Source organism: Lichenostomus cassidix, unplaced genomic scaffold (assembly GCF_008360975.1).
Source record: "Lichenostomus cassidix isolate B80296 unplaced genomic scaffold, HeHo_3.0 HiC_scaffold_46, whole genome shotgun sequence".
NCBI lineage: Eukaryota > Metazoa > Chordata > Aves > Passeriformes > Meliphagidae > Lichenostomus > Lichenostomus cassidix.
In genome coordinates this window covers 120,554-147,269 of record NW_028147597.1, presented here as the reverse complement: position 1 = coordinate 147,269, position 26,716 = coordinate 120,554, and the positions used below count along the sequence as shown (strand labels likewise).

The 26,716-nt window shown below is 52.4% G+C and overlaps 2 protein-coding genes across 2 annotated transcripts; one reads left to right on the top strand and one right to left on the bottom strand.

The window, feature by feature from the left end:
* Window positions 1-335: 335 nt before the first annotated feature.
* LOC146421867 (olfactory receptor 14J1-like) lies at window positions 336-1,349 on the bottom strand. The gene has a single exon (XM_085046970.1). It carries the CDS (start codon window positions 1,347-1,349, stop codon window positions 417-419), a length of 933 nt encoding a protein of 310 aa, XP_084903096.1. The 3' UTR covers window positions 336-416.
* Window positions 1,350-22,642: 21,293 nt separating this feature from the next.
* Window positions 22,643-23,575, top strand: LOC146421866 (olfactory receptor 14A16-like). The gene has a single exon (XM_085046857.1). The coding sequence runs from the start codon at window positions 22,643-22,645 to the stop codon at window positions 23,573-23,575; it is 933 nt and encodes a 310-aa protein (XP_084902983.1).
* Window positions 23,576-26,716: the final 3,141 nt, after the last annotated feature.

Genomic DNA, 26,716 nt, shown 5'->3' with positions numbered 1-26,716 from the left:
CCCTACAGCAACACGAGGGGCAGCAGGGCAGCGGGGCAGTGGCACGGGAGCAGCACTGGCAACACCAAGTGCTGCTGCTCCTTGGCACAGCTGCTGTGCCACCCCTGATCTGCCCCAGCTCTGCACACAGACATTGCTGCTGCAGCTCCAGAGAAGGGAACAAAAGGGGATCTCTGGTGAAAACTTGGCTGGGAGACCCTTTAGTTTACTTAAAGCCACCTTGAGCACAGCTCCTCATTGACACAGACTGTGGGCCACAACAAACATGGAAAGAAACAAAATGAGAAATGGCGCAACGACCTTTATTTGTGGATATTAAAAAATTAAATCAAAGGAATAAAAACCCACAACCAAACCAACAAGAATTATCAAAGATGACTCATATAACAAGAGATTTACAGAAATTGGCAACCAGTTTAATGTTTCTGAAATTGTCCAGTCATCAGTCTCCACAGTGCTGCCTTGAGCTCCTGGTTCCTCAGGCTGTAAATCAGGGGGTTCAGGCCTGGAGACACCACTGAGTACAGAATTGATACTGCCTGATCCAGGGACGGGGAGGAGATGGAGGAAGGCTTCAGGTTGGCAAAAATGGCAATGCAGATAAACATGGAGACCACAACCAGGTGAGGGAGGCATGTGGAAAAGGCTTTGTGCCGTCCCTGCTCAGAGGGGATCCTCAGCACAGCCCTGAAGATCTGCACATAGGAGAAAACTATGAACACAAAACAACCAAATGACAAACAGGCACTAACAGCAAGGAGACCAAGTTCCCTGAGATAGGAATGTGAGCAGGAGAGCTTGAGGATGTGTGGGATTTCACAGAAGAATTGGCCCAGGACATTGCCGTGGCACAGGGGCAGGGAAAATGTATTGGCTGTGTGCAGCAGAGCAGTGAGAAAGCCACTGGCCCAGGCAGCTGCTGCCATGTGGGCACAAGCTCTGCTGCCCAGGAGGGTCCCATAGTGCAGGGGTTTGCAGATGGACACATAGCGGTCATAGCTCATGATGGTGAGGAGGAAATACTCTGTTGTGATGAAGAACAAAAAGAGAAACATCTGTGCCACACATCCTGAGTAGGAGATGTCCCTGGTGTCCCAGAGGGAATTGTGCACGGCTTTGGGGACAGTGGTGCAGATGGAGCCCAGGTCAGCCAGGGCCAGGTTGAGCAGGAAGAAGAACATGGGGGTGTGCAGGCGGTGGTTCCAGGCTACGGCGCTGATGATGAGGCTGTTGGCCAGGAGGGCAGCCAGGGAGATGCCCAGGAAGAGGCAGAAGTGCAGGAGCTGCAGCTGCCGTGTGTCTGCAAATGGCAGAAGGAGGAAGTGGCTGATGGAGCTGCTGTTGGACATTTTGACTCTCTGGACATGGGGACCTGTTCAGGGAGAAAAGGACAGTGAGAAGTTAGGCGAGACATTCCTGAGCAATGTCCCAGCCTTTCTGCCAGCCCTGCCACACTGTGCCACCCAATTTTCCTTTTCTCAGAGCTCTTCCTCCAGCCCCATGCCTGCAGCTCTGCTGGGATCTGGCCCTGTTGCTGGGACAAGCAGTGGCTCTGCCCATGGACACCGAGGAGTCAGCTCTGCTCTGCAGCAGTGGGGTCATGGCAATGGGGGACAGGGACCAGTCCTGGGTTGGACTTCATCAGACCAAACTGCCCCTAAGGCAGAGGAGCTTGGCAGCATCTCCTGTCCCAGGGCTAAGGAACAGTGACAGCCAAAGGCAGTTGGAGAGGATTTCCTGCTGTGCTCAGGGAGAACAGAGAGAACTTTGCAAGGCAAGAGCATTGGCTGTAACTCAGTGAAGGTTGAGGGGAGCTGCTCTGGTGCTCCATCTGTTCCCAGCTGCCCTTTCTGAGATCAAGGGCACTCACTGTGTTCCCCTGAAAATCACCCTGACACAGCTGAGAGCAGAGGGACTCACAGCAGTGCCAAATGGCTCAGCCTTTCTCAGAGTCTCAGCCCCACTGCTGGCCAAGGACACTCCTGTCCCCCAGTGTCCCCTGGAAGGCAGCTCACAGCTTGGATGGACACCCCGAGGACACACCAAGGGTCCTGGCCATGGAACTGCTTGAGGAGAGTCATTTCATTGCCAGCCTGCCAGCCTGCCCTGCCCAGAGCTGCCCAGGGCAGAGGGAGCTGGGACACCTCATTGCTGTGCTCACCCTGCACAGGAGGAGCCCCAAGGGCTGCGCCTGACCCTGCAGCTGCAACTGCCATTGCCAGAGAGCCTGTCAGCAATGCCAGGAGCAGCTGAGCAAGGCAAGGAGAGAGACAGCCGAGCCCTGAGGAAAAGCCTTTCCCTGCCCAGCCCTGCACAGCCCCTCGCAGGCAGCAGCAGTGCAGGACAGTCGCCCTCAGGCCCTGGTCAGCAGGGAATGGGCAATGGCAGGAGAGATGCCCTTCATCTCTGGTGCTGCTCTGCCGGCCCAGGAGGGGACTGAGGGCCCCGAGCCCCCGGGCTGAGGGCTGTGCTGGCTGCCAGGGGACACAAGAGCTCTGCTGCTGAGGGCAGCTGGCAGATCCCCTGCCCTGGCAAAGAGCCCTCAGGGCTGCAGGAGCTGCTCTGCAGGACAGCCCTGGGCACCCCTGGCTGCACCCCCACCTTCCCAGCCTGCAGCCATCCCTGGCAGCAGGAGCTGTCCTGCCCTGTCCCTCTGACGGTGCCCAGGGCAGCCCCGCTCTGCAGCACATCCTCCCCCAAACCAGAAACCCCAGCAGAGCCATCCTTACAGTCATATCAGTGCTGTCATGTGTCAGCTTTAGGAGATCCCTGCAGCCAGAGACTTACTGTGTCAGAAGCTGTGAAGATTTCTCCATGAATAAGCTCAGAATTGTCCTTCCAGTTGCTTTATGCCTCTGTCTGCTTCACTCCTCTCAGGTACCTGCAGGCAGCACCCTCAGCCCTGCTGGGCTTTGAGAGAAACTGCTCCTCAGGAGAAATGTCTTTTTGAAGCTCTTCTTGGTTGCCAGGAGTTCCCTCTGTGCCAGGAGCCCAGCCCTGCTCAGCAGCACAGCAACAGCACAAGGACTTTAATGAGCCTCTCAGGGATTTGGTGGTGTTTACATGAAACTCAGTCCCTGAGAGAGTGTTCAAAAAACTTCTCAAGAACTCTGAGTCAGATTCAAACTTCCATGTTTCTTGAAGTTTTAATGATCTGACTGAGTTACACTACTGAGAAAGTGTCTCCAGGCTGCAGTTAGAGAACACTGGAGGCAGTGATGACATCTGGGGACAAAGAAGGCAAAGGTGTCTCTGATGCTGAGCAAACCTGGATGTGTTTCAGGAATGCAAAGGGCCAAGGCCTGAGCCCCAGCCCCTGGCAAGGCAGATCCTGTCCCTCCCTCAGTGCTCAGGGCTCTTCCCGGGGCACTGGCATGTGGGGATGTGCAATGCCAAGGGCAGGACCATGGGGCAGCCCCTGCCAGGCTGCTGGGCAGGGACAAGGAGGCAATGAGGCCCCAGGGCTGCAAGGGTCACTTGTGTCCTCCTCATGGCCTCAGGGCCAGGGACAGCAGCCATGGCCAAAGTGCTGGGACATTTCTCTGACGTCTCCATTGTTTAGCCATGAAAATGTTGTGTTCTTCATCCAGGAAAGACAGAGTGTGAGATTTTGACAGGGGTTGTATTGGCAGAAAGTGGTACTATATCTTTATGCTGAACAAGGGCAGATTTAGATTGGATGTAAAGATGAAATATTTTACAGTCAGGTTCGCAAAACTCTGGCTCAGGTTGCCCAGTGAATGGAAACCACATCCCTGGAAGTGTCCAAGGTTCAGAGCTTTGCGTAACCTGAACGAGTGAAGGTGTCCCTGGGTAATGGGAGTTGGACCAGATGCTCTTTTGTGTCTTTTCTAACCCAAGCCATTTTATAATTCTGGCATTCTTATATCCCCAACTCCTTCTGCACAGCGCTGCAAATACCTACACACACCATGTCAGCATTTTAATCTGACCTAATCCCCAACATTTCCATAAAAATGAAAAAAATGCCAGTTGTAGGACATGAATTTCCACGGTTTTAGAGGAACCAAACCCAAAATGTAAAAATAATTCAGAGCAAGGTCCAACATCTCTGTGTGAAAGACTGACCAAGTGGGTCTGTCATGGTTTGGGAATGGTACTCCCCAGTTCATTGCTCCCACTGACACTTTCCAAACCACTCTGCTGTTTGCTCCTTCCTCCCTTTCCCCCAACCCTTGTGACAGGATGGAGAGCAGAACTGGACACACAAAAGGTAAAGATTGTGGGTTGAGGTAAGAACAATTCACAGGAAACAGCACTGAGATGAGAAAAGGAACAGTAATAACAACAATAGTAATAAAAAAAGTGTACAAAAGAGAGATTCATGAGCAAAATGCTCCCTATGGAGCTCAACTCAAGCTGACTGCAGCCCCACCACCCTGATCACTCCCCCTGGCTTGGAATCGGTGTTACCCCCTGCTCCCTGAACCACTCTGACTCGACTGGAAGGAGCCCCTTCTCCTCAGGAGAGAGACTCCCTTTCCCCCACCCTGGCAATGATGTGAGGTGATAGAGAATAACCTCTGGGTCCTGGCCATGCCCCTCCTGGCTACTGTGACAATTAACTCTGTCCTGGCCAGAACCAGGACATTTCCCACCCCTTATTCTATACCCTATACTCATGCCTAGATCCTACACTAAGTGCATATATATACATATACATATACATATACATATACATATACATACACATATACATTTATACAGTAGCACAAGTATAACTTCCAAACTCAGTGGCTGTCCCCTAAAGATACTGTTAAGTTAGTCCATGGCTGTGAGTTCTGTCCATGTTAGATGTCTCCCAGGGCAGCAGGGCTGCTGTGCTGTCAGCTGGTTGCTGAATCAGGATCTCATGCCTGGTGTATCTGGAGGAGTCCATCCTTGTTGTCCATGGGAGTTACGGCAAACAGTGGCAGTGTCATTCAGCAGCCAGTGTTGTACAATTCAACATTACAGACTGTTCTCACCCAAAATCAAATCCCCTTGAGGGACACATCATGTTTCCCCTTCCCTCTGCATCTCCCACCAAGTGCACTCAGGTCCTTGAGAAAAAACAATTCCAGGGATGGGTTTGCCTTTGCTTGAGGCAGGACTGATCCAAACTGTCTTCTCTAACATTTCTCATAGGCACCACGGGGCTTTATCCCCTTCTCTGGCACAAGGAGGATTTGATTGGGCAGGGCCAGCTCGATTGGTGAAGGCTCAAGTGTTCCCTGCTCAGGTGGCCTTCAGTGAATGCAGCTCCCAATGTTTCTGAGGTCCCACCATGCAGTGCTTTCAGGGTGGTTTTTAGCAGTCCTTTGCACTGTTCAGCATTCCCAGGCTGGTGCCTGAAAGGGAATATGAAACACTCACTCAATCCTGTGCTCTCTGGCCCAGGTGTTCAAAAGGCTGTTTTGGAAAGGAGTCCCATTGTCCCACTCAGGTCTTTCAGGGAGGCTCTGTCCCCACGGAAGTTTCTTTTTCAGGCCCAGGGTGGTGTTCTGGGCATTGCTGTGAGGCACAGGGTTCTTCTCCAGCTATCCAGGGGTTGTTAGCACCATTGTCAGCAGCAGTGCTTGCCCTGGTGGGTCTGTGGAACTGTGATGTCATTGATCTGCCAGACTCCCCCAGACTGATATTCCCACCATCATCCCCACACCACAGGGGCTTTACCCGCTTGGCCCTGCTTGATCTCAGCACACGTTTCACACTCATGGATAACCTGGAGATGCTGTCCATGGGTAAATCCACCCCTTGGTCACAAGCCCATCTGGAGGTTGCATCTCTTCCCTGATGACCTGAGGTGTCCTGGGCCCATGGAGCCAGAAATAACTCAGCCTTGTGTGGCCATTCCAGACCCACCTGAGACACTTTAATCCTGGCAGCTCCATCCCCCTGGCCATTGCTGCGATGCTCTTCAGTGCCCAACTCTTGGCTACGTGAGCATCCACAGGAGGGACTTTCACAGCCAACTTCTCTCCCCAGGCAGTGATGTTTTGCCCCAATCCAGCAGCCCAGATGGGTTTCCCTGTGCACTGCCAATTGTCCTTTTTCCATCATTGCAGCCACCCCACAGAGCATTTGCCACCATCCCCAAGTCAGAGCAGAGGTGCAGCGCTGGCCATTTCTCTCGCTCAGAGCTCCAGGTATGGTCCCAGGATTGCAGTGACTGCAGGAAAGGGGCAGCCCACAGTGGGACATTTCTTGGTCAGATATAGACACAAAGAGTGGCAAACTGTCTGTGACTTGGGTTTGGGACTCAAAGCTGCTGCTGTGGTTTGCAGGAAGCTGCAGTGTGGCACAGCCCTGGCTGTGCCCAAGAGCGCTGGCTTGGGAGAAGATGTTGGTGCAGCTGGGCCAGGGAGCTGCAGGGAGTGGGGAATGAATCCCTCCTGGTGTCCTGTCCTAGGGTGACACTGTGGGGTGTCATGGAACTAAGGAAATCATTGTGACACTGTGATACCTCATGGAATCAAGGGTTCATTGTGACACTGTGGGAACACATGGAACCAAGGACATCATTGTGACACTGCAGGGCATCATGAAACCAAGGAGACCATTGTGGAATTGTGAGTCCTCATGGAACCAAGAGGCTGCTGTGACACTGCAGGGCTCTTTGGAACCAAGGGACCATTGTGACACCATGGGGCCTCATGGAGCCAAGGAGACCATTGTGACACTTCAGGGCCCCATTGACCCAAGGGCTCATTGTGACACTGCACAACCTCATGGAACCAAGAGGCTGGTGTGACACTGCAGGGCCCCATGGAATGAAGGTGACCATTGTGACACTGTGAGGCCTTGTGGAACTGATACTGAAATCAGCCAGATAGAAACTTTCTACCACAATTTGAGTATTAGAAAGCAGCTACTCTTTATTGCAGTGCTGGTCATTCAGAGGAGCCTTCCTCCATTCCTTCCTCCATTCGAGTGCCCTGAGCATTGGGTTAACAGAGTTTTTATCACACACACTGATTACATATTCACTAGCTATCCCAGCATTACTTCATGCATAAGTATTACTTAATTTTACAGAACTGCACCATTTATCACAAGTCCATGAATGGTTCTTTGGGGTCAGTCTTCAACCTCCAGTGTCCTTTTTAGGGGGCTGTTTAAAACCTCCGCTTTTGAGTAAGGGCAATATCATTATTTTGCAGAACTCATGCTTTGTCAGCTTTGCAGAACTGAGCTGACATTCTGCTTGTGTTTTGTGTGACTTCTGTTTGCCTCAATTACATCCTTTATCTATTTCTCCAAGGCTGTGCTATTCTGTTCGACTGTCCTTATCAAGTCCCCCCTTTTCTTGATACTCAGCTCCTGATGGGAACTGATCTCTCAATAGCTCTATTTGATTTATAGCTTAAGGCATTACAACAGCTACAACACTGAATCTTGATGCAAGCTAAAATCATACAACATTTATTATGGTGACCTTTATAAATAGATATTTTATTCAAGTCCAGCTGGGTAACCATGAGTTAATTTTGGTCCAGATTTCTTCAAATCCCCAGGAGATGCCATCTTGAGCTGTTTATTGTAAAAAGTTGCCAATAATACTTGGAAAGGTCCCTTCCCCTTTGGCTGGAGCAGAGCAGTTCCCCAGTCTTTCAAGCAGACCCAATCTCCTGGTTGGAACTCGTGCCCTGTGTGTCCAATCCCATCAGTCTGGAGATCTCCACTGCTTGCTGCAAATCCTGTAAGGTTTTACTAAGAGAAATGAGGGAATTATTCAAATCAACCCCTCCTTTTACATGTGTGTGTTTCCTGCAATGTGGCACTTGGTAGGTTTGACCACAGAGCAGCTCATAGGAGCTGATATTGCTGGTGCCACATGGCTGAATTGTTTTGAAGTAGAGCCACAGGTAAGGCTTGGCCCCAAGTCAAGGAGGTTTCCTGACATATTTTACCCAATTGCAGTTTGAATTTAGAACTCATTCTCTCAACTTTGCCACCAAGGGCTGTGAAGAGACACCTTGTCCTGAGGCACTGGGGCTCCTGGCACAGCCCCAGCAAGGCTGGGCACTGTCCCCACCTTGTCCTGCCCTCAGCATTTTCCCCCCCGCTAACATCCCAGTGTCCTCAAAGTTCTGCTGGAAGGAGTCCCTGGGGAGCCTTGGTCAGGAATGGCCCTGGGGGCTCCTTCATGCTCCCAGGGACTGCAGGGTTTTCAAAGGACTTTGGGTTTTGCTTCTGCCTTGGAGTCTCTGAGAGCTTTGTGCAATCATGGCCTCCAATTATCTGCTCTAATGAGTCCCTTGAGATTCTCTGTCAGTAACAACACTCAGTGGGGCTCATTAATGCTTCAAGGTACTCAGGGTTTATTAAAATCCTTCTTTTTGACACTGAGTCTCTGAGAGGTTTGTGCAATCCTGGCCTCCAATTATCTGCTTTAATTAGTCCCTTGAGAGCCCTTGTTAGTAACGACACTCAGTGGGGCTCATTAATACCTCGAGTACTTCATTTTTTAAGGTATTTTCCTTTTTCCTTTTCACACTGAATATCTGAGAGGTTTTTGTGTTATCATGGCCTCCAGTTCTCTCTTCCAAGAAGATGAATTCCAAGGACTCTGTGAGGTGCTTTTGTTGGTGATGGACCTCAGTGGGAACCATTAATGCTTGGAGACACTTTGGGTTTTTCTTCTGACTTTGACTCCTGGAAAGGTTTGTGCAATCTCCTCTCAGGTTTGCCCTGAGGTTCAAGGGCTCAGCACCAAATGCACCACAGGGCTCATTAGGATCAAGCAAGTCCTGACAAACCATGGCTCTGCCTTGATTTCCCTCTGGTCTGGTGCACTTCATTAAGAAGGTTTCCTACTACAGTTATGGAGAAATATTTCAAAGAGCTTGTAAGAAATACACATCCCTATTTTAAAGCATGTATTTTATTTCTGTTCTCTTTAGAGAAGAGGAGATTGCAGCATTCTGTGGTTGATATTGATGCAGGGTCTCTCCTCAGGAGGTCTGGCCTGGTCAGAGAACCTTTGCCTTGAGGTGTGACCCAGTGTGGACAACCTTGCTCCACATTCCCCAACCACATCCTGTCTCTCCTCACTCACCTGGGACCTGCTTTGCTTGGACAACTGGCCACACTCAGGCAAAGGGGTGTTTTCCCCTTTTTTTTTCTTTGAAGCAAACTGAAACTGCTAAGCTTCTCCATTGAAAACAGACACCCTCCTCAAGTGTGTGGCAAGCCCAAGCTGCCACCAATGAGGTTCTTCTTCCCCCAGGGCAGAGCCCTGCAAGAAATGTTTTAGACCTTTGTACTCCTTCGTTCCACCAGGCCTTTCTGTGTCACTATGGACCTTTGGTTCAATGAGGTTCCTTACCCAACAATGGTCTCCTTAGTTCCAAAGAGTCCCAATGGACACTTGGTTCCACAAAGCCCAGCTGGGTAACAGTGGGCTTCATGATTTCATGAGGAATACGAAAGCTTTGCATAAACAATGAGCAAGACCATGGTCTTCTTGGATCTGCACTGTCACACTGGACGATGAGATCCATGAAGTCCCATAATGTCACAATGGATATTTGGTTCCATGGGGCCCCACAGTGTCACCATGGACCCTCGGTTCTATGAGTTCCCTCAGTGTCACACTGGTCCCTTGGCTCCATGTGGCCCCAGAGTGTCATAATGGCCCCTTGGCTCCATGAGGCCCCATACTGTCACAAGGGTTCCCTTGGTTCCATGAGCCCCAAAGTGTCACAATGGTCTCCTTTTTTCTTCAGCAACCAGGAGCAAACCCCACTGCCAGGGCCAAATGCCTGAGAAGAAGGAGCAAAGGGGGGACATCTGGAATAATGGATTTTGTCTTCCCAGGTCACAGTGCCATGGGATGTGGCCCTGCTGTCCTGGAGATGGCTGAACACAGCCTGCCCATGGGAAGGGGTGAAAAATAACAACCTCTGTCCATGGAACTACAGCAGCAGAGAGGTCAGGCAGAAGGCTGGGTTTAAAAGACTGGCACCAGCACAGGAAGCATCAATCAAGGGCATTTTCTTGAAAGCTGACATTTTAGGCATTGTTATAGATTGAGCCTCATTATCCAATCAGAGACGTAGATCCAATTAAAGAATTTATTAATTAAAAAGCAAGCGGATATCAGTAAAGACAGCGCTGGACGGGCAGAGGTTCAAGCATACCTCTATGCACCGCACCCCGGCTTACAGAGGATGAACTTTTATAACCCTTTCGTATCCCACTCTCTCCGTATGCCTTGATTGGCGTGTCTTCATGAATCCTTGATTGGCTGCTGAGTCGTCTAGGCTGTCGTGCTCTGCTTTGTGTGGTTGTTACTGGGCCTTCTGGGATGGTCTCACCGTGGGGGTTGCACAGGGCTCTTGGTAGGGGGAGGTTTTATGGCCCCTGAGTCAAATTCTTTTTGTATCTGTCTCGTGGGGGTTGGGCAGTGCCGCTTGTAAGCATCCTGTGGGGGTTGCAGAGCCACTAGCTTGTTTAAGTATATTGGTTTAAAGCAAGAATCGTTTTTATAACAGCAAAAAGAAAAATAAATGGAAAGGCAATTTAAGACTTATCACCCTTTTCAAACAGTTCGTGAACTAAACTGATTGTAATTTATTACAGGCATGGAGCACCAAATACCAAGTTAAACTGTTTCAGCTTTCTGTGTACCCTGAGAACAGCTGGAATCTTTTCAGCAGTCTGTGCTGTTCCATCCCTTACTTAGTTCGAGGATGTTGGATCTTTCAGCAGGCTCTGCTATGCGGGGAGGTTTCTCTTCTGAGGCAGGCTCTAAAAATTGAATAAAACAGCGGCATACGGCAGAGCACAAAGGAAGCAACTAGCTGATAATTTCAAAATCTGCCCTTGCAGTGACATTTCTCGAGTGACCCTCAGCACCCCGGGCTGCAAACAAAGCCCGCTCGGGCCGAGCACAAGATCCCCACGCAGCGCTGAGCAACAGCTGGAGCCCAGCAGGGCCTTGGAGGAGGCAGGGCGAGCCCCGGGCCGGTTCCAAAGGGGCTGCGGGGCTGAGGGCGATGGCGCCGAGTGCCCTGCCCGTGTGTGCCCTGGGCTCTGCGGCGCCCCGGGGACACAGCCCGGTGCCGGGGCTCGGTCCTGCTGCCACAAGGGCGCTGCCGAGGGCTCCCCGCCCGCCGGGGCCGGGCCCGGGGGCTGAGGGGCGGCCGCCGCCCGCTGCGGCGCCTTGTCCGGGCTGGAGAAGGGCTCGGGGCCGGGCCAGCGGCGGCAGCGGCGGCGGCGGCGGGGTCGCTCCTCCGCGCAGGGCGTTTGCGCTTCAGCCGCAGCAGCGCCGGCGGCTCCTTGGAGCCGGGCGAGTGCCCGGGCTCGGCGGGGGCGGCCATGGCCGAGCGGGGCAATGCCGGAGGAGCCGCGGTCCCGTCTTGGCGCCAAAGGGCACCCGCTCGGCCCCGGGGCGGCGCTGAGGGAGCGGCGCCGCCATTGCTGCCGCCATTGCTCAGGGGCGCTGAGGGGAGCGCGGCTCCCGCCAGCCCTGCTCGGCTGTGCAGGGGAGTGTGATAGATTACAGAAGGTATAGTTCACGAAGAATTAATAAGTTGAATTCTTAACTCTTGCTTCTTTACTTTTGCTGAGTTTTGCTTTGACAGAAATAGCTTTTGTTTTAAAACTAAACCGTTACACTTAAGGCTCGCGAAACGACCTTGTACAAGCACAGCACAGCAACTCCCTTTACAAGGCAGCCCCGACTTAAGAAAGCCCCCACCACAAGGCCGGTCAGCAGCCTTGAGCAATTCCCACGAAGCAGTCACAGCTTAACCGCTATGCAAGAGAACCCCCACCCCCCCCGAGAGCCCTGCGCACCCCACGGTAAAAAAACCATGATCAAACAACGCAGAGAACGCCAACACTAGACGACTCAATGGCCAATCAAGACACCCGAAGGGCCGTCAATCGGGACCCACGAGGGGACGCGAAGGGAGGGAGTGAAAAGGCGTATAAAAGAAAATTGCTTGCAACCTTTGGGCGCGGTGCGGTAGGATAGCAAGGGACTGGTCTCCCCCCGCCCAGCGCTCTTTTGGCTGATAACTGCTTGCTCAATTAATAAATTCTCTAATTGGATCTACGTCTCTGATTGGTTTTTGAGACCCAACCTATCACAGGGAGAGAGACAGAGGGAATGAAGACAGAGGGAATGAAGACAGAGGGAGTGAAGACAGAGGGAATGAAGTCAGAAAGACTAAAGACAGGCACTGCTGCTGAAGAACGTCTCTGCAGTTCCAAATGCCTTCACAGCGGCCCGAATGGCTGTGCTCGGGGTGTCAATATCGCCGTACGGCTGCCCTGGGGAGAAATCCCCTGTGGAGATACAGGGACCGGCTGTGTGAGATGGGATGCCAAACACACAGGGTTTGGTGCTACTGGGCTAAAGAAACAAGTTTTTCAGTCTCTTTGGGATAGAAAACTAGTTTTGATTGCATTAGTCTGTTGTACATGGGGTTTAAAAGGTGTAATTAATACTAAAAGAAGTAATGATAAATATCTGTGGTTCAAAAGGCATAAATCAGTAGTTAGGAACAACATATTTACTGGCAAAATAATTAATGAAAGAAAATCTGTACAATAAAAAATCCCCAAACCTTTCTTGCAGTTTTGTCAGAGGTTGATCTTGTTTTTTTTTAAACTCTTAAATTTCTTGTTTCCTCTTATCTGCATTATTTTGCAAACATTGAAGCTAAAATGAGCAACATCAGGAAAAAATCAGCAGTTGAGTACAAAGCCTCAGAATAAATTTGGAACTACCAGAGAATTCATGTGCTTTAGACACGTGCACACCGGTGCCTAAAAGCATCACTCCTTTTCAAGGCTGAATTACATCACACAAGTAATAGAACCAGATTTACTTCATATTTACTCCTTCCCATGCATCATTTATGAAGAATCTGCTCCAAGTCCACTGAGTGATAGAAGACAGATCAAGTGTAGCTCTAGATAATCTATTCCCATTGAAATTTCCCAAGTCTTTACACTGGTTTGAAGTTCCTGTTTCCACTGTTTGAGCCACCAGAGTGAAAAGGAGCAGCACAGCTGAACAAGAAAAGATACTTTTGCCCTCAGACCAGAGAAAGTAGGAAGGCACATGAGTCTTGCACACAGGGAGGTCTTTTGTCCATTCCAAGAAAAAGGCATCCATCTGTGGCAGAGATTTGTTGAATTCTGGGAAACAGTGTAGGTCAAACACTTCTAGCAATGCCACAGACTAAATCACTGAATTTTGAGAATTAGCCCTGTTTCTGACACACCTTTAACCTGTCATTATTGCTGCCTCTGGCCTCTGTTTCACAGTTGTTGCCAAACTTCACCCTTGCTGGGACAGTTCCTCTTTGCTTGGCTGCCCCACACCAGCAGCCCCTGACTGACCCAGCAGAGAGCCCAACCTGCAGGTGGGACCACACCTGACCTCCCCAAAGCCTCTGCTCTGGGCTGGAGCCCTGCAGGGCAGCTCCACAAACAACAGCTCCTTTTCCCATTGCGTGAGTCTCCTTGGGCATGGAAAAGAAATAAATGAGAATTCCTGCCTTCTCCTCTCTCAGTGCTGCGTAAGCCATCAAATGTCCCTCCTGGTGCTCCCAGGGACAGGAATGCTGGCTATGGACTGTCTGCTGTTGGATATCGGGCAGGGAAGGAGGGAGACATTTGGTTGTCCCTGTAAACAGAAGAAATGGATGAACAGGACAAGAGGAAAGGGCCTCAAGCTGTGCCAGGGGAGGCTCAGATTGGCCAGGAAAGGGTGGTCAGGCCTTGGAAGGGGCTGCCCAGGGAGGTGTTGGAGTCTCCATCGCTGGCAGTGTCCAAGGAATGACTGGATGTGACACTCAGTGCTCTGGGCTGGGTGACAAGGTGGGGATTGGTCACAAGTTGGACTCGATGGCCTTGGAAGGGATCTTGAGCAGCTCTAAGATGGAGCAGCCATGGGGGTTTGGCAGGTGGCAAGGACAGCACTGACAGCAGGATCCAGCCCAGGGGCTGTGGAGCTCCAACTGCCCTCAGGGCTGCTGCCACCTTCTCCCAGCCCTGCCCTAGGGCATCAGGATCTGGGAAGGGCCTAGGCTGAGCCCTGTCAGGGCAGAAGGGTGTGTGGCCAGGCTGGCAGCACTGGTGTGGGGCAGCTGTGCCAGCAGGGCCAGGACAGGGTCTGTGTTCCCAGGGAGGGGCAGCAGGAAGAGCTCCAGGTTACCTGTGAGGGACAATGAGGGCAGAGGGGTGTCAGTGGGGGCTGGCAGGGGGAGCACAGAGCCTGGGCAGGGAGCTGCAATCCCTGCCTCAGCTGCGTCGTGCTCTGTTCCCTGCACAGATTAGGACCAGCATGGGCAGAACATAGATTCCAGGGGTATGTGGGATATTCGTGATCAGCACTTCCTGGCTGATCCTGTTGGCTGCTGCTCCCTCCTGGCCATGGAAAAGCTGAGGGGAATGTTCCTGGCACGAGGGTCTCCTGGGCTCCCTGCAGATCTGGGCTCTGGCTCTGGCTCCATTCTCCGTGTTCCAGCCCTTCAGGACACGATTGATAACAGCAGCCCCATTGTCTCAAGCCTGGAAATTCAAACCCCAAAATTCCTCCTTGTTGCACAGAGAGCTCCAAACTCCAGATTCCAGCAGCTGCCAGACCAGCCCCGGAATGGTGGGGAGTAGGGAGCCTCCTGCATGGGGCAGCTGCCTGAGTGCAGCCCTGCACTGCTGGTGCCCAGGGTGGGTCGGGAAGCCCAGCCCAGGGCAGTCAGAGGTGGCTGGGTCCTGCACACAGGGAAGATGGAGGAGCCCATTTAGAAGCAGAACTGGGTGGTCCCGAGGCTGGGGAACAGCAGCTGCGGCTCGGGGACTCCTTGGGTGCCCTGGTGAGTGGCAGGAGTGGAGGGGATGGAGGAAGAGGGGCTTGGAGGGGCTGGTGGATGAGCAGCAGATGGCTCAGCCTGCTGCTCCCCTGGGCTTGCAGGGAGAGATCAATGCATGGCCCAGGATCACATCTCCCGGTGGGCTGAGCTGGTGAGAGACTGGGGCCAGAGAGAGAAGCTGAGGTGGGATGGGCAGGGATGAGCTGAGGCGCAGGAATATGGAAGCCTGGACAGTGAAGGGGGAGTGGGTGTGGGGTCACCAGGGGACACAGAGCATCACAGCTGGGGAATGCCCAGCCCCGGTGGGGAGGGGAAGGGGGGCATTTGGGCATCCCCTGGGTGGGGACTGCCAGACCTCCTTGCAGCATTAGTCCCACTGATGGCATCGTGGTCACCCCGCAGCCCAATGCCCCTGTTTGCCTCTAGGGCTGGTGCTGCTCATCAGGGTGTTCTCCTGTGGCTTTCCACATTAGCCTCTATCTCCTGGAATGATTCAATCTCCCCAACAGCTCCACAATGCTGATGGAGTGTCTTAAGTGCTCACAGGCCCTCCATGATTCCTGAGGGAGCAGAGGTTCCTGCCGGAGGAGGTGGCCCCAGCGCTGTTCCCCCAGGTGCTGGAGGATCCTGAGAACATCATCCTGACTGCAGGGTCCTGAGAACATCATCCATGATATGTGAAGCCTGAGAACATAATATTGGAGCCAGCCACAGGTGTGGCTAAGCTGATGGACTTTGGCTGGGGCTGTTCCTCAAGGCCATAATCTACCTGACAATCAGCTGGTTGTCAGGTGAGCCCAGCCCCAGGGCCTGGCTGGGCACCAGAGGTTCCCCTTTGCTGGGATTTTGATGGTTTCATTCTTCAGCCACTGCCAAGTTGCTGTTTGGCACGGGGGGCCCTGTGGGGGTGGATTTTGTGGAACTGGAGGTGGCTCCTGGTCCTGCTGACAACCTGTGCCACCTCCTGGCCCTGGGCTGGGGCTGGGGCAGGGGCAGGGGCAGGGGGAACCAACCCAGCAAAACCAAACCTTCTTAGGGGGAGCAGAGGGGGCAGTTCAGAACCTGTGTGCTGGCTGGTTTGCTTTGCAGGCTGTGGGGTGTGGGGCTGCTTCTGAGTGGTGCAGATCTGAAGTTCTCCTTGTGGGAGTGCACAGAGCCCTGCTGTGAGCTGAGAGAAGCTGCCCAGTGCTGAGAGGTCTGGAGAGAAGCAGGCTGTCAGGAGTGGCTTTGGTTTGTGTGTGTCCCTTCCAGAGGCACAGAGTTCCAAGCTGCAGCTTCAAGTGAATAAATCAAAGCCACTAAATGAACCTTGAGGGTTTCTCTAAGTGGCCACTTCCATCCTTCCTTAGCTACAGCTCTGAGGAAACAGAGCACAGCCACTTTTCCAGCACTATTCCACAGGACACTGTCAGCTTGAGAGTGTGGAATTCTTGTGCTTGGTTTCCTCATTCCAGCTGCCTTTAGCAGGCTTTGTTTTTGTCCTCAGCTGATTTTGGCCTCTCTGCCCAGCTTGGCCCTGAGCAGGATAAATGGAGTTCAATGGTAGGGACTGCTCAGGGGATGGCCCCTGCTGGGAGCAGTGGTGCTCAGGGCCCCAAGGTGGACATCTGGTCACTTGGGATGGTAGCAGTAGAGATGGTGGAAGGAGAACCTCCTTACTTTAGGGAACTCAGGAACTCCTTTTCAACTCCATTGAAAAGGAGTTATATTTAGCTAGGAATCTTGTAGTCCTTTAATTTCATAGGGAGCTGTGCCATGGTGAGTTAAGGGATTTATGGTTTTGTGACTTTGCTATATCAGATGTTTTCAGTCTAGATCTGTGTTTAGTTTAACAAGATAAATACCCTGAGAAAATTAGGGAGTAACTTTTAAGGCATAGACACTCCAGAATGCTTGACTAATGCATTGCACCTGGTGAGGTGTAATTTCAAAAGCCTATATACACTAGAGAGATTAATCAGTAGAGGATTGTTTAGCTAAGAGATTGAATTTATTAGAGTATTGTTAAAGTAGAGAAGATCTCAGTTATCTTTTAACTAGAAATAGCTGAGTTCTCATAACATTAATTAAAGCTGTAAGGTTTAAAAATCTGGGACTCAGCAGAATTGGACCACACAGGCACTGAAGGAGGGCCAGCTGCAAGAGTTGACCTAGAGGACTTTGTTACTTTATTTTCTGATAAAGTAACAAAAGCCCCTCCCCAAAATTACCAGAAAAGGGCTCTTGATGACAGCCTTGTTCCACGGAAGAACAGCAAAGGGAACCTGGATACTTGTGGCAGGACAGGTTGGGTGGGCTCAGGAGTGTGGTGGGGGAGGGGGGCATGGGAAAGTCTTGAGTGTTTCAATGTAGATAAACCCTGGGAAGTGCTTGTTTCGTTGGACATGATTTTTGGCAAATGTTTCCATGTCCCTGATTTTGGCCAAGGTCATTTTTGTAATGTTCTACTCAGTGAGCCTTTAGCTGCTGAGTTCTAACGTTCTTTGTTTCACCATGGCAAGAGGCAAATTTTTGAGGGTTACTTTCTAACATGTTGTCTGTCTTTCCTAATTCCTGCTTGGATGAGAAAGACGAGTCATCACCATAAGAAGAAAAGCATGGAGCCCCAGTGTTTCGAAGGCAGATGAAAGGCGGCCACCAGAGACCAAGGCAGCCAAATCTGTCTGCTCTGGTAGCTTTTGTCTGGGAGAAACCCTGGCATATAGGGAATTTTGGAAGAGTACCAATTTTGGCCATGAGCACCTGGACAGAAGGGATGATTCTTCTCCATAAGAAGGAATGCATGGACCTCCAGTGTTTAAGGGGCAGATGAGAAGCGACCCTTGCCATGGTCAGCTGCACCAAAAAGGTGGCCTTTGGGAGGCCAAGCAAGCCAGACCTGTTCCATGTTCCATGCTCCCTTTGAAACATGGGGCCCTGCAGTGTCACATTTGCCCCTTGGTTCCATTCAGCCCTGTAGTGTCAGATTGCATCCTTGGTTCCACAAGGCCCCATTGTGTCACTGCGCCTTTTTTTCCATAGGGTCCTGTAGCGTCACAATGGCCCCTTGTTTCCGTGAGGCCTTGCAGTGTGAAAATGGTTTCCTTGGTTCCATGGAGCTGCACAGTGACAAAATGGCCCCTTGGTTCCATGAGGCCTCAGAGTGTCATAGTGGTGTCCATGATTCCATATAGTCCTGCAGTGTCACGATGGCCCCACAGATCTATTGTGCTCCTCAGGATCACAGTGTCCCTTTGGTTGCATGAGGCGCAGCTGTGTCACACTGGCACCTTGCTTCCATGAGGCCTTGAAGTGCCACAGTGGTTTCCTTGGTACCGCAGTATCACAATGAACCCTTAGTTCCATGGGGACTCACAGTGTCAGAATGGTCTCATTGCTTCCATGCGGTCCTGTAGTGTCACAATGGACTCCTTTGTCACAATGGACACAAGGTTCTGCTTGATTCAACAAGGCCTTGAAGTGTCATAATGGTCTCCAGTATTCCATGAGGCCCCACAATGTCAGAATGGACCTTTTGTTCTATGAGTCCCCACACTGTTAGATGAATCCTTAGTTCTATGGGGCCCAGTAGTGTCAGAATGGTCCCCTTGGTTCAGTAGTGCCACACAGTGCCACAATTGCCCCTTGGCCTGACAAGACCCCATAGCGTCACTATGGTTCCTTGCCTCCATGAGGCCTTGTAGTGTCACAGTGGATTCCTTGGATCCATGGGGCTGCAAAGTGTCACAATGGCCCCTTGGTTCCATTGAGCCCCACAGTGACATAATGGCCCCTTGGTTCCATTGAGTCCCATAGGGTCACTATGGTCCTCTTGGTTCAACAAGGCCCTGAAGTGCTATAAGTGCTTGGTTCCGTGAGGTCTTGAAGTATAAAAATGGCCTCCATGGTTTCATGAGGCCCTGTAGTGCCACAATGGTCTTCTTGATTCTTCACTCCCTTGGTCTCTTGGAGCCCCACAGTGTCACTATTGTGGCCTTGGTTCCATGAGGCCCTGCAGTGCCACAATGGTCCTTTGGTTCCATGAGGCCTCAAAGTGTCGTAATGGTCTCCATGGTTCCATGAGGCCCCACTGGCTCATGATGGCTTCCTTGGTTCCATGCTGTCCTGTAATGTAACAGTGGTCTCCTTGGTTCCATGGTGTCAGAATGGACCCTTTGTCCCATGGAGCTCAAAAGTGTCACTACGGTCCCCTTGATTCCATGAGGCCCTGCCACACTGCAGTCGCCCCTTGGTTATATGAGGCCCTGCAGTGTCACAATTGGCGCCTCGGTTCTATGAGGCTCAGCAATATCAGAATGGCCCCTTTGTTCCACGCAGAACCGCAGTGTCACTATGGCTCCTTAGCTCCATGTGGCCCCACAGTGTCACCATGGACCCTTGGTTCCATGAGGCCTTGCTGTGTCACAATGGAATTTTAGTTCCATGAGCTTTCATACTGTCAGCCATGGTCTCCTTGGTTCTGCAGAGTCCCCATGGATTCCTTTTTCCATGAGGTTCCCTAGCATAACATGGTCACCTTGATTCCATGAGGCCCTGCTATATCACAATGGACCCATGGTTCCAGGAGGTTCCATAGTTTCACCGTGGTTGCCTTGGATCTGCAGTATAACAATGGACCATTGGTTCCATGCAGCCCTGATGTGTTACAATGGCTTTTTGGTTCCATGTGGCCCCACAGTGTCACAATGGACCCTTGGTTCCATGGGTTTCCATACTGTTTACAATGGTTCCTTTGTTCCAATGAGGACTTGCTGTGTCAAAATAGACCCTTGGTTCCTTGAAGCTCTTCAGTGTCACAATGGCCTCTTGGTTCCATGAGGTTCCATAGAGTCACAGTGGTCTCCTTGGTGTCATGAGGTCCTGCTGTGTCACAGTGGACCCATGGTTCCATGATGCCCATCTCTGTCACAATGGACTTTTGGTTCCATGGGGTTCTGTATTGTCAGCAATGATCTCCTTGGTTCCATGGGACCCCATAGTGTCAAAATGTTTCCTTGGTTCCATGGGGTTCCGCTGTGGACTCCTTGGTTCTGTGTGGCCTTGCTTTCATCAAATTGACAAAATATCAGAATAAGACTCCGTAACACTAGTTTGGTATTTAAGAGGTCATCATATATTCATCATATAATTTATCATTTACTGAGGTCCAATGGGAGATAATTCCTAACCTTACAGGGACACCTGATTCCACAAGTGTATTGCTTATATACAGTTGCTACATGTGTATTACAATTTCACCATTACCATAAAACCCACCCAAATTTCCAGGTTTAGTCCTTATTTTTTCTGTCACTGCAACCTTCAACCAGATGTCCTCTTCTTCTCTTCCAACCATCCTCGCTGGGAAATCAGCCCCTGCATGCCTTGTTTCCCTGCTGAAAGTTCACAGGCATAGCAAAAATTGAATTAACCCTTCGGTATCAAGCCCAAGGCTTTGTGTGCCAAGGCAGAGGCAGGCAGGACGCAGAGCTGTCAGCAAAGGAAGGGCCAGCGAGGTGGGGCAGCCGGGGGATGACGACAGCCTGCAGGGACAGAGGCACAGGGCATGGACAGCGTAGGACAGCCTGGGCTGGAGAGGGCAGAGGGATGTGCAGGAGCTGCAAGGCCCTGACAGAGCCAACTTGTGCAGCACTTTGGCCATGGCTGCTGTCCCTGGCCCTGAGGCCATGAGGAGGACACAAGTGACCCTTGCAGCCCTGGGGCCTCATTGCCTCCTTGTCCCTGCCCAGCAGCCTGGCAGGGGCTGCCCCATGGTCCTGCCCTTGGCATTGCACATCCCCACATGCCAGTGCCCCGGGAAGAGCCCTGAGCACTGAGGGAGGGACAGGATCTGCCTTGCCAGGGGCTGGGGCTCAGGCCTTGGCCCTTTGCATTCCTGAAACACATCCAGGTTTGCTCAGCATCAGAGAAACCTTTGCCTTGTTTGTCCCCAGCTGTCATCACTGCTTCCAGTGTTGTGCTCTACCTGGAAACTGAGGACACTTTCTCAGTTGTGTCCCTCAGAGGGAACCATTAAAAGTAAAATAAACCTTTGAGTTTGAATCTGAGTTCTTGAGAAGTTTTTTGAAGACTCTCAGGGACTGATTCAACTATAAAAAACACCAAATCCCCAAGAGTCTCATTAAAGTCCTTGTGCTGTTGCTGTGCTGCTGAGCTGGGCTGGGCTCCTGGCACAGAGGATCTCCTGGCAACCAAGAAGAGCTTCAAAGAGGCATTTCTGCTGAGGAGCAGTTTCTCTCCCAGCCCAGCAGGGCTGAGGGTGCTGCCTGCAGGTACCTGAGAGGAGTGAAGCAGACAGAGGCTTAAAGCAACTGGAAGGACAATTCTGAGCTTATTCATGGAGAAATCTTCACAACTTCTGACACAGTAAGTCTCTGGCTGCAGGGATCTCCTAAAGCTGACACATGACAGCACTGATATGACTGTAAGGATGGCTCTGCTGGTGTTTCTGGTTTGGGGGAGGATGTGCTGCAGAGCGGGGCTGCCCTGGGCACCGTCAGAGGGACAGGGCAGGACAGCTCCTGCTGCCAGGGATGGCTGCAGGCTGGGAAGGTGGGGGTGCAGCCAGGGGTGCCCAGGGCTGTCCTGCAGAGCAGCTCCTGCAGCCCTGAGGGATCTTTGCCAGGGCAGGGGATCTGCCAGCTGCCCTGAGCAGCAGAGCTCTTGTGTCCCCTGGCAGCCAGCACAGCCCTCAGCCCGGGGGCTCGGGGCCCTCAGTCCCCTCCTGGGCCGGCAGAGCAGCACCAGAGATGAAGGGCATCTCTCCTGCCATTGCCCATTCCCTGCTGACCAGGGCCTGAGGGCGACTGTCCTGCACTGCTGCTGCTTCCTGGGAGGGGCTGTGCAGGGCTGGGCAGGGAAAGGCTTTTCCTCAGGGCTCGGCTGTCTCTCTCCTTGCCTTGCTCAGGTGCTCCTGGCATTGCTGACAGGCTCTCTGGCAATGGCAGTTGCAGCTGCAGGGTCAGGCGCAGCCCTTGGGGCTCCTCCTGTGCAGGGTGAGCACAGCAATGAGGTGTCCCAGCTCCCTCTGCCCTGGGCAGCTCTGGGCAGGGCAGGCTGGCAGGCTGGCAATGAAATGACTCTCCTCAAGCAGTTCCATGGCCAGGACCCTTGCTGTGTCCTCGGGGTGTCCATCCAAGCTGTGAGCTGCCTTCCAGGGGACACTGGGTGACAGGAGTGTCCTTGGCCAGGATAGGGCTGAGACTCTGAGAAAGGCTGAGCCATTTGGCTCTGCTGTGAGTCCCTCTGCTCTCAGCTGTGTCAGAGTGATTTTCAGGGGAACACAGTGAGTGCCCTTGATCAGAGAAAGGGCAGCTGGGAACAGATGGAGCACCAGAGCAGCTCCCCTCACCCTTCACTGAGTTACAGCCAATCCTCTTGCCTTGCACAGTTCTCTCTGTTCTCCCTGAGCACAGCAGGAAATCCTCTCAAACTGCCTTTGGCTGTCACTGTTCCTTAGCCCTGGGACAGGAGATGCTGCCAAGCTCCTCTGCCTTAGGGGCAGTTTGGTCTGACAAAGTCCAACCCAGGACTGGTCCCTGTCCCCCATTGCCATGACCACTGCTGCAGAGCAGAGCTGACTCCTCGGTGTCCATGGGCAGAGCCACTGCTTGTCACAGCAATAGGGCCAGATCCCAGCAGAGCTGCAGGCATGGGGCTGGAGGAAGAGCTCTGAGAAAAGGGAAATTGGGTGACACAGAGTGGGAGGGGCAGGGCTGGGAGAAAGGGCTTGGACATTGCTCAGGAATGTCTCTCTTGACTTCTCACTGTCTCCTCCATGAACAGGTCCCCGTGGCCAGAGGATCAAAATGTCCAACAGCAGCTCCATCAGCCACTTCCTCCTCCTGCCATTCGCAGACACACGGCAGCTGCAGCTCCTGCACTTCTGCCTCTTCCTGGGCATCTCCCTGGCTGCCCTCCTGGCCAACAGCCTCATCATCAGCGCTGTAGCCTGGAACCACCGCCTGCACACCCCCATGTTCTTCTTCCTGCTCAACCTGGCCCTCAGCGACCTGGGCTTAATCTGCACCACTGTCCCCAAAGCCATGCACAATTCCCTCTGGAACACCAGGGACATCTCCTACTCAGGATGTGCTGCACAGATTTTCTTCTTTCTTTTCTTAATTTCTGCAGAGTTTTCCCTCCTCACCATCATGAGCTATGACCGCTATGTGTCCATCTGCAAACCCCTGCACTATGGGACCCTCCTGGGCAGCAGAGCTTGTGCCCACATGGCAGCAGCTGCCTGGGCCTGTGCCTTTCTCTATGCTCTGCTGCACACAGTCAATACATTTTCCCTGCCCCTGTGCCATGGCAATGCCCTGGGCCAGTTCTTCTGTGAAATTCCACACATCCTCAAGCTCTCCTGCTCACACTCCAAACTCAGGGAAGTTGGGCTCCTTGTGATTAGTTTATCTTTAGGGTTTGGTTGTTTTGTGTTCATTGTTTTCTCCTATGTGCAGATCTTCAGGGCTGTGCTGAGGATCCCCTCTGAGCAGGGACGGCACAAAGCCTTTTCCACATGCCTCCCTCACCTGGCTGTGGTCTCCCTGTTCCTCAGCACTGGCATTTTTGCCTACCTGAAGCCTCCCTCCATCTCCTCCCCATCCCTGGATCTGGCAGTGTCAGTTCTGTACTCAGTGGTGCCTCCAGTACTGAACCCCCTTTTCTACAGCCTGAGGAACCAGGAGCTCAAGGCTGCAGTGTGGAGACTGGTGAATGGACAATTTCAGACACATTAAACTGGTTGCCAATTGCTGCAAGTCACTTGTTATATGAGTAACCTTTAATTGTTCTTGTTGGTTTGCTTGTGGGTTTTTTTTTCTTTGTTTTAGTTTTTTAATGTTCACAAATAAATGTCATTGTGCCATTTCTCATTTTGTTTGATTCCACCTTTGTGGTCTCCACACACTGTGTCAATGAGGAGCTGTGCTCTCGGTGGCTTTAAACAAATAAAGGATTCCCCAGCCAAGTTTTCACCAGAGATCCCCCTTTGTTCCCTTCTGTGGAGCTGCAGCAGCAATGTTTGTGTGCAGAGCTGGGGCAGATCAGGGGTGGCACAGCAGCTGTGCCAAGGAGCAGCAGCACTTGGTGTTGCCAGTGCTGCTCCCGTGCCACTGCCCCGCTGCCCTGCTGCCCCTCGTGTTGCTGTAGGGCCTGAGTGCTCTCGGGGTCGCTGCCAGTGCTGGGGGTGGCAGTGCCGGGGCTGCAGCAGGGACAGGCCATGGGCATTGCTGGGGCACAGCTGACGCCTCAGGGCAGGGCCTGGGGGCTCGAGGCTCCTTGCCCAGGGTCTCTCCAGAACACGCCCAGGCCAATGCTGAGCAGAGAAAACCCCCGTGAGCAGCTGCAGGGTGGCCGTGGGCAGGCTGGGGGCAAACAGCATGGCTGGGGCTCTGCAAGGTCCCTGGGGGAGCCGGGAAGGAGCAGCAGAGCAGGGGCTGATCCATCCCCACTGCGCTGGACAGCCCAGGGCAGCGTCCCAGAGCGTCCTCATGGAGCTGCCAGCAACATCCCCCCTTGGCAACTCTGGCTTCTCCCCCAGCTCCCAGAGCTGCTTGATCCTTCCAGGCAGAGACACGGCAGCACTGGCTCAGGAGCCCTGTTTGCATTGCACACAGCAGGCGTGAGCACCCCATGCTGTTGGTGTGGGGAGATGAACCTGAGTGAGCACAAACACCATCAGCCCTGGGGGCCAGCAAGGGCTGGGGATGGGAGGGAAACCACTCAGGTTTGTTGTGACCTCTGAAGTCAGCCAGAAAGTTTGTTCCCATGAGCTGTGAGTTTCCTGTTCCACTGCAGACGTTGTTGCTCAGAGCCAGGGCTGCCTGGCAGCCACCCCCAAACAGCCCTGGGCATTTCCTTTGCTTCACCTTTGCTTTATTTCCTCTTTCCTCATCCACATTTCTTCCTCTTGCCCATCCCTGTCCCCTCCCCTGCAAACAGCCCATCCCTGTTTGCCCTTTCCTCTCTGGCCCCACTCCCCATTTTAGTTCCTGACTTGGCACCATGGGAACATCCCTTGGTGAGCAGGATCATCCTACAAGTGCTTCATGAATTGTCTGCAGGGTCCTGCAGTGCCTTGTGCTGTTCCCTTGCCAGAGGCAGCACAGGCCAGGGGGGCACATCTGGACTGCTGTGTGTGGCTGTGAGGCTCCCTGTTGTGGGGCAGTGAGGAGGAGCTGGAGAGGCTCTGCAGGACTGACAGGATGGGCTTTGGGGCCTGTGGGGAGAAGCTGAGGGCCATGGGCTGCTGGACCTTCTGAAGAGGAGGCCCAGGGCTCATCCTGCAGCTGCTTCAAGGGTGCTTTCAGAGAATCACAGAATCAGTGAGGTTGGAAAAGACCTTTGAGATCATCAAGTCCAACCTGTGACCTAACAGCACCTTGTCTGCCCTGAGCCTCCTCTTCTCCAGGATAAACAACCCCAGCTCCAAACTCAGCCACTCCTCACAGCACTTGTGTTCCAGACCCTTCCCCAGCCTTGTTGCCCTTCTCTGGACACACTCCAGCCCCTCAATGTCCTTCCTAAACTGGGGGCCCAGAACTGGACACAGCACTCGAGGTGAGGCCTCACCAGTGCTGAGTACAGGGGAAGAATCACTGCCCTGCTCCTGCTCTCCTGTCCTCCAGCAGATTCATACTTGCAGTCAACCTGCTGTCAACATGGTTCCATGAGGCTCTAGAGTGTAACAGTGGTCTCCAGGTTTCCATGGGGCTCCAAAATGTCACAAAGGCCCCTTGGTTCCCTGAGGTCTCACAGTGCAGCAATGGTCTCATTGGTTCCATAAGGCCAAAATGGCCAATTGGTCCCATGGGGCACCACGGTGTCAAAATTGTTTCCTTCATTCCATGAGTCCCCACAGTGTAGGAATGACCCTTTGGTTTTATGAGGTCCTGCAGTGTCACAGTGATCTCCATGGTTCCATGAGGCCCCACAGAGTAACATTTGCCCCTCTGTTCCATGGAGCCCTCAAATGTCACAATGGCTCCATCTTTACATGAGGTCCCTCAGTGTCACAATTGACTCCTTTTGTCCAGAAGGTCACACAGTGTCACAATGATCTTCTTGATTCCATGAGGCCCCAGAGTATCACAATGGACTCCTTGGTTGCACAGTGTTACAATGGACCCATGGTTACACAAGATCCTGCTGTGTCACAATGGTCTTCTTGATTCCATGTGGCCCCGTGGTGTCACAAGTGTCCCCTTAGTTTCACAATGCCTTGCTGTGTCACAGTGGCCTCTGAGGTACATGAGGCCCCACAGTATCATAATGGCCCATTGGTTCCCTGAGGCACCACAGTGTCACAATTGCTCCCAAGTTCCAGGAGTCCCTGCAGTATAACAACATCCCCTTGGTTATGTAAGGCCTGGCTGTGTCAGAATTAACTCTTTGGTTCCATTTAGCCTCACAGTCTCACAATGGCCCCTTGGCTCTATGGTGCCATGCAGTGTCACTAGGGTTCTCTTAGTTTCACGAGGCCCTGTCAAGATCCAGTTATTAAGGTTCTTTCGAAATACCTCTGCCCAAATTAAGGTGCAAATGAGACCATCTGCCAGTCAATAGTATGGGTTTTATTTAATAGCAAATATGAGAGAGAGAGAGGAAGAGAGAGAAAAGGTAAAGTAGGAAGAGAAGGTGGGGGGGACAGAAAGAGGGTGACAGAGACAGAATAAAGAAAATATCACCATCTGTGGATCCCAACAATGTCACATTGATCCTCTCCAGCTGGTCTTCTTGCTGGTGATGGTCCCCCCAAAAGCACAGAATGCCATGGGTTAATATACACTCAGGCCAGGGGCAATGTCCAGGCATGTCCCCCCAGGGGAGGGGACAGTCTCTAGCAGCAGACTCTGCTTGCATCACCTGCACTCCTGTGG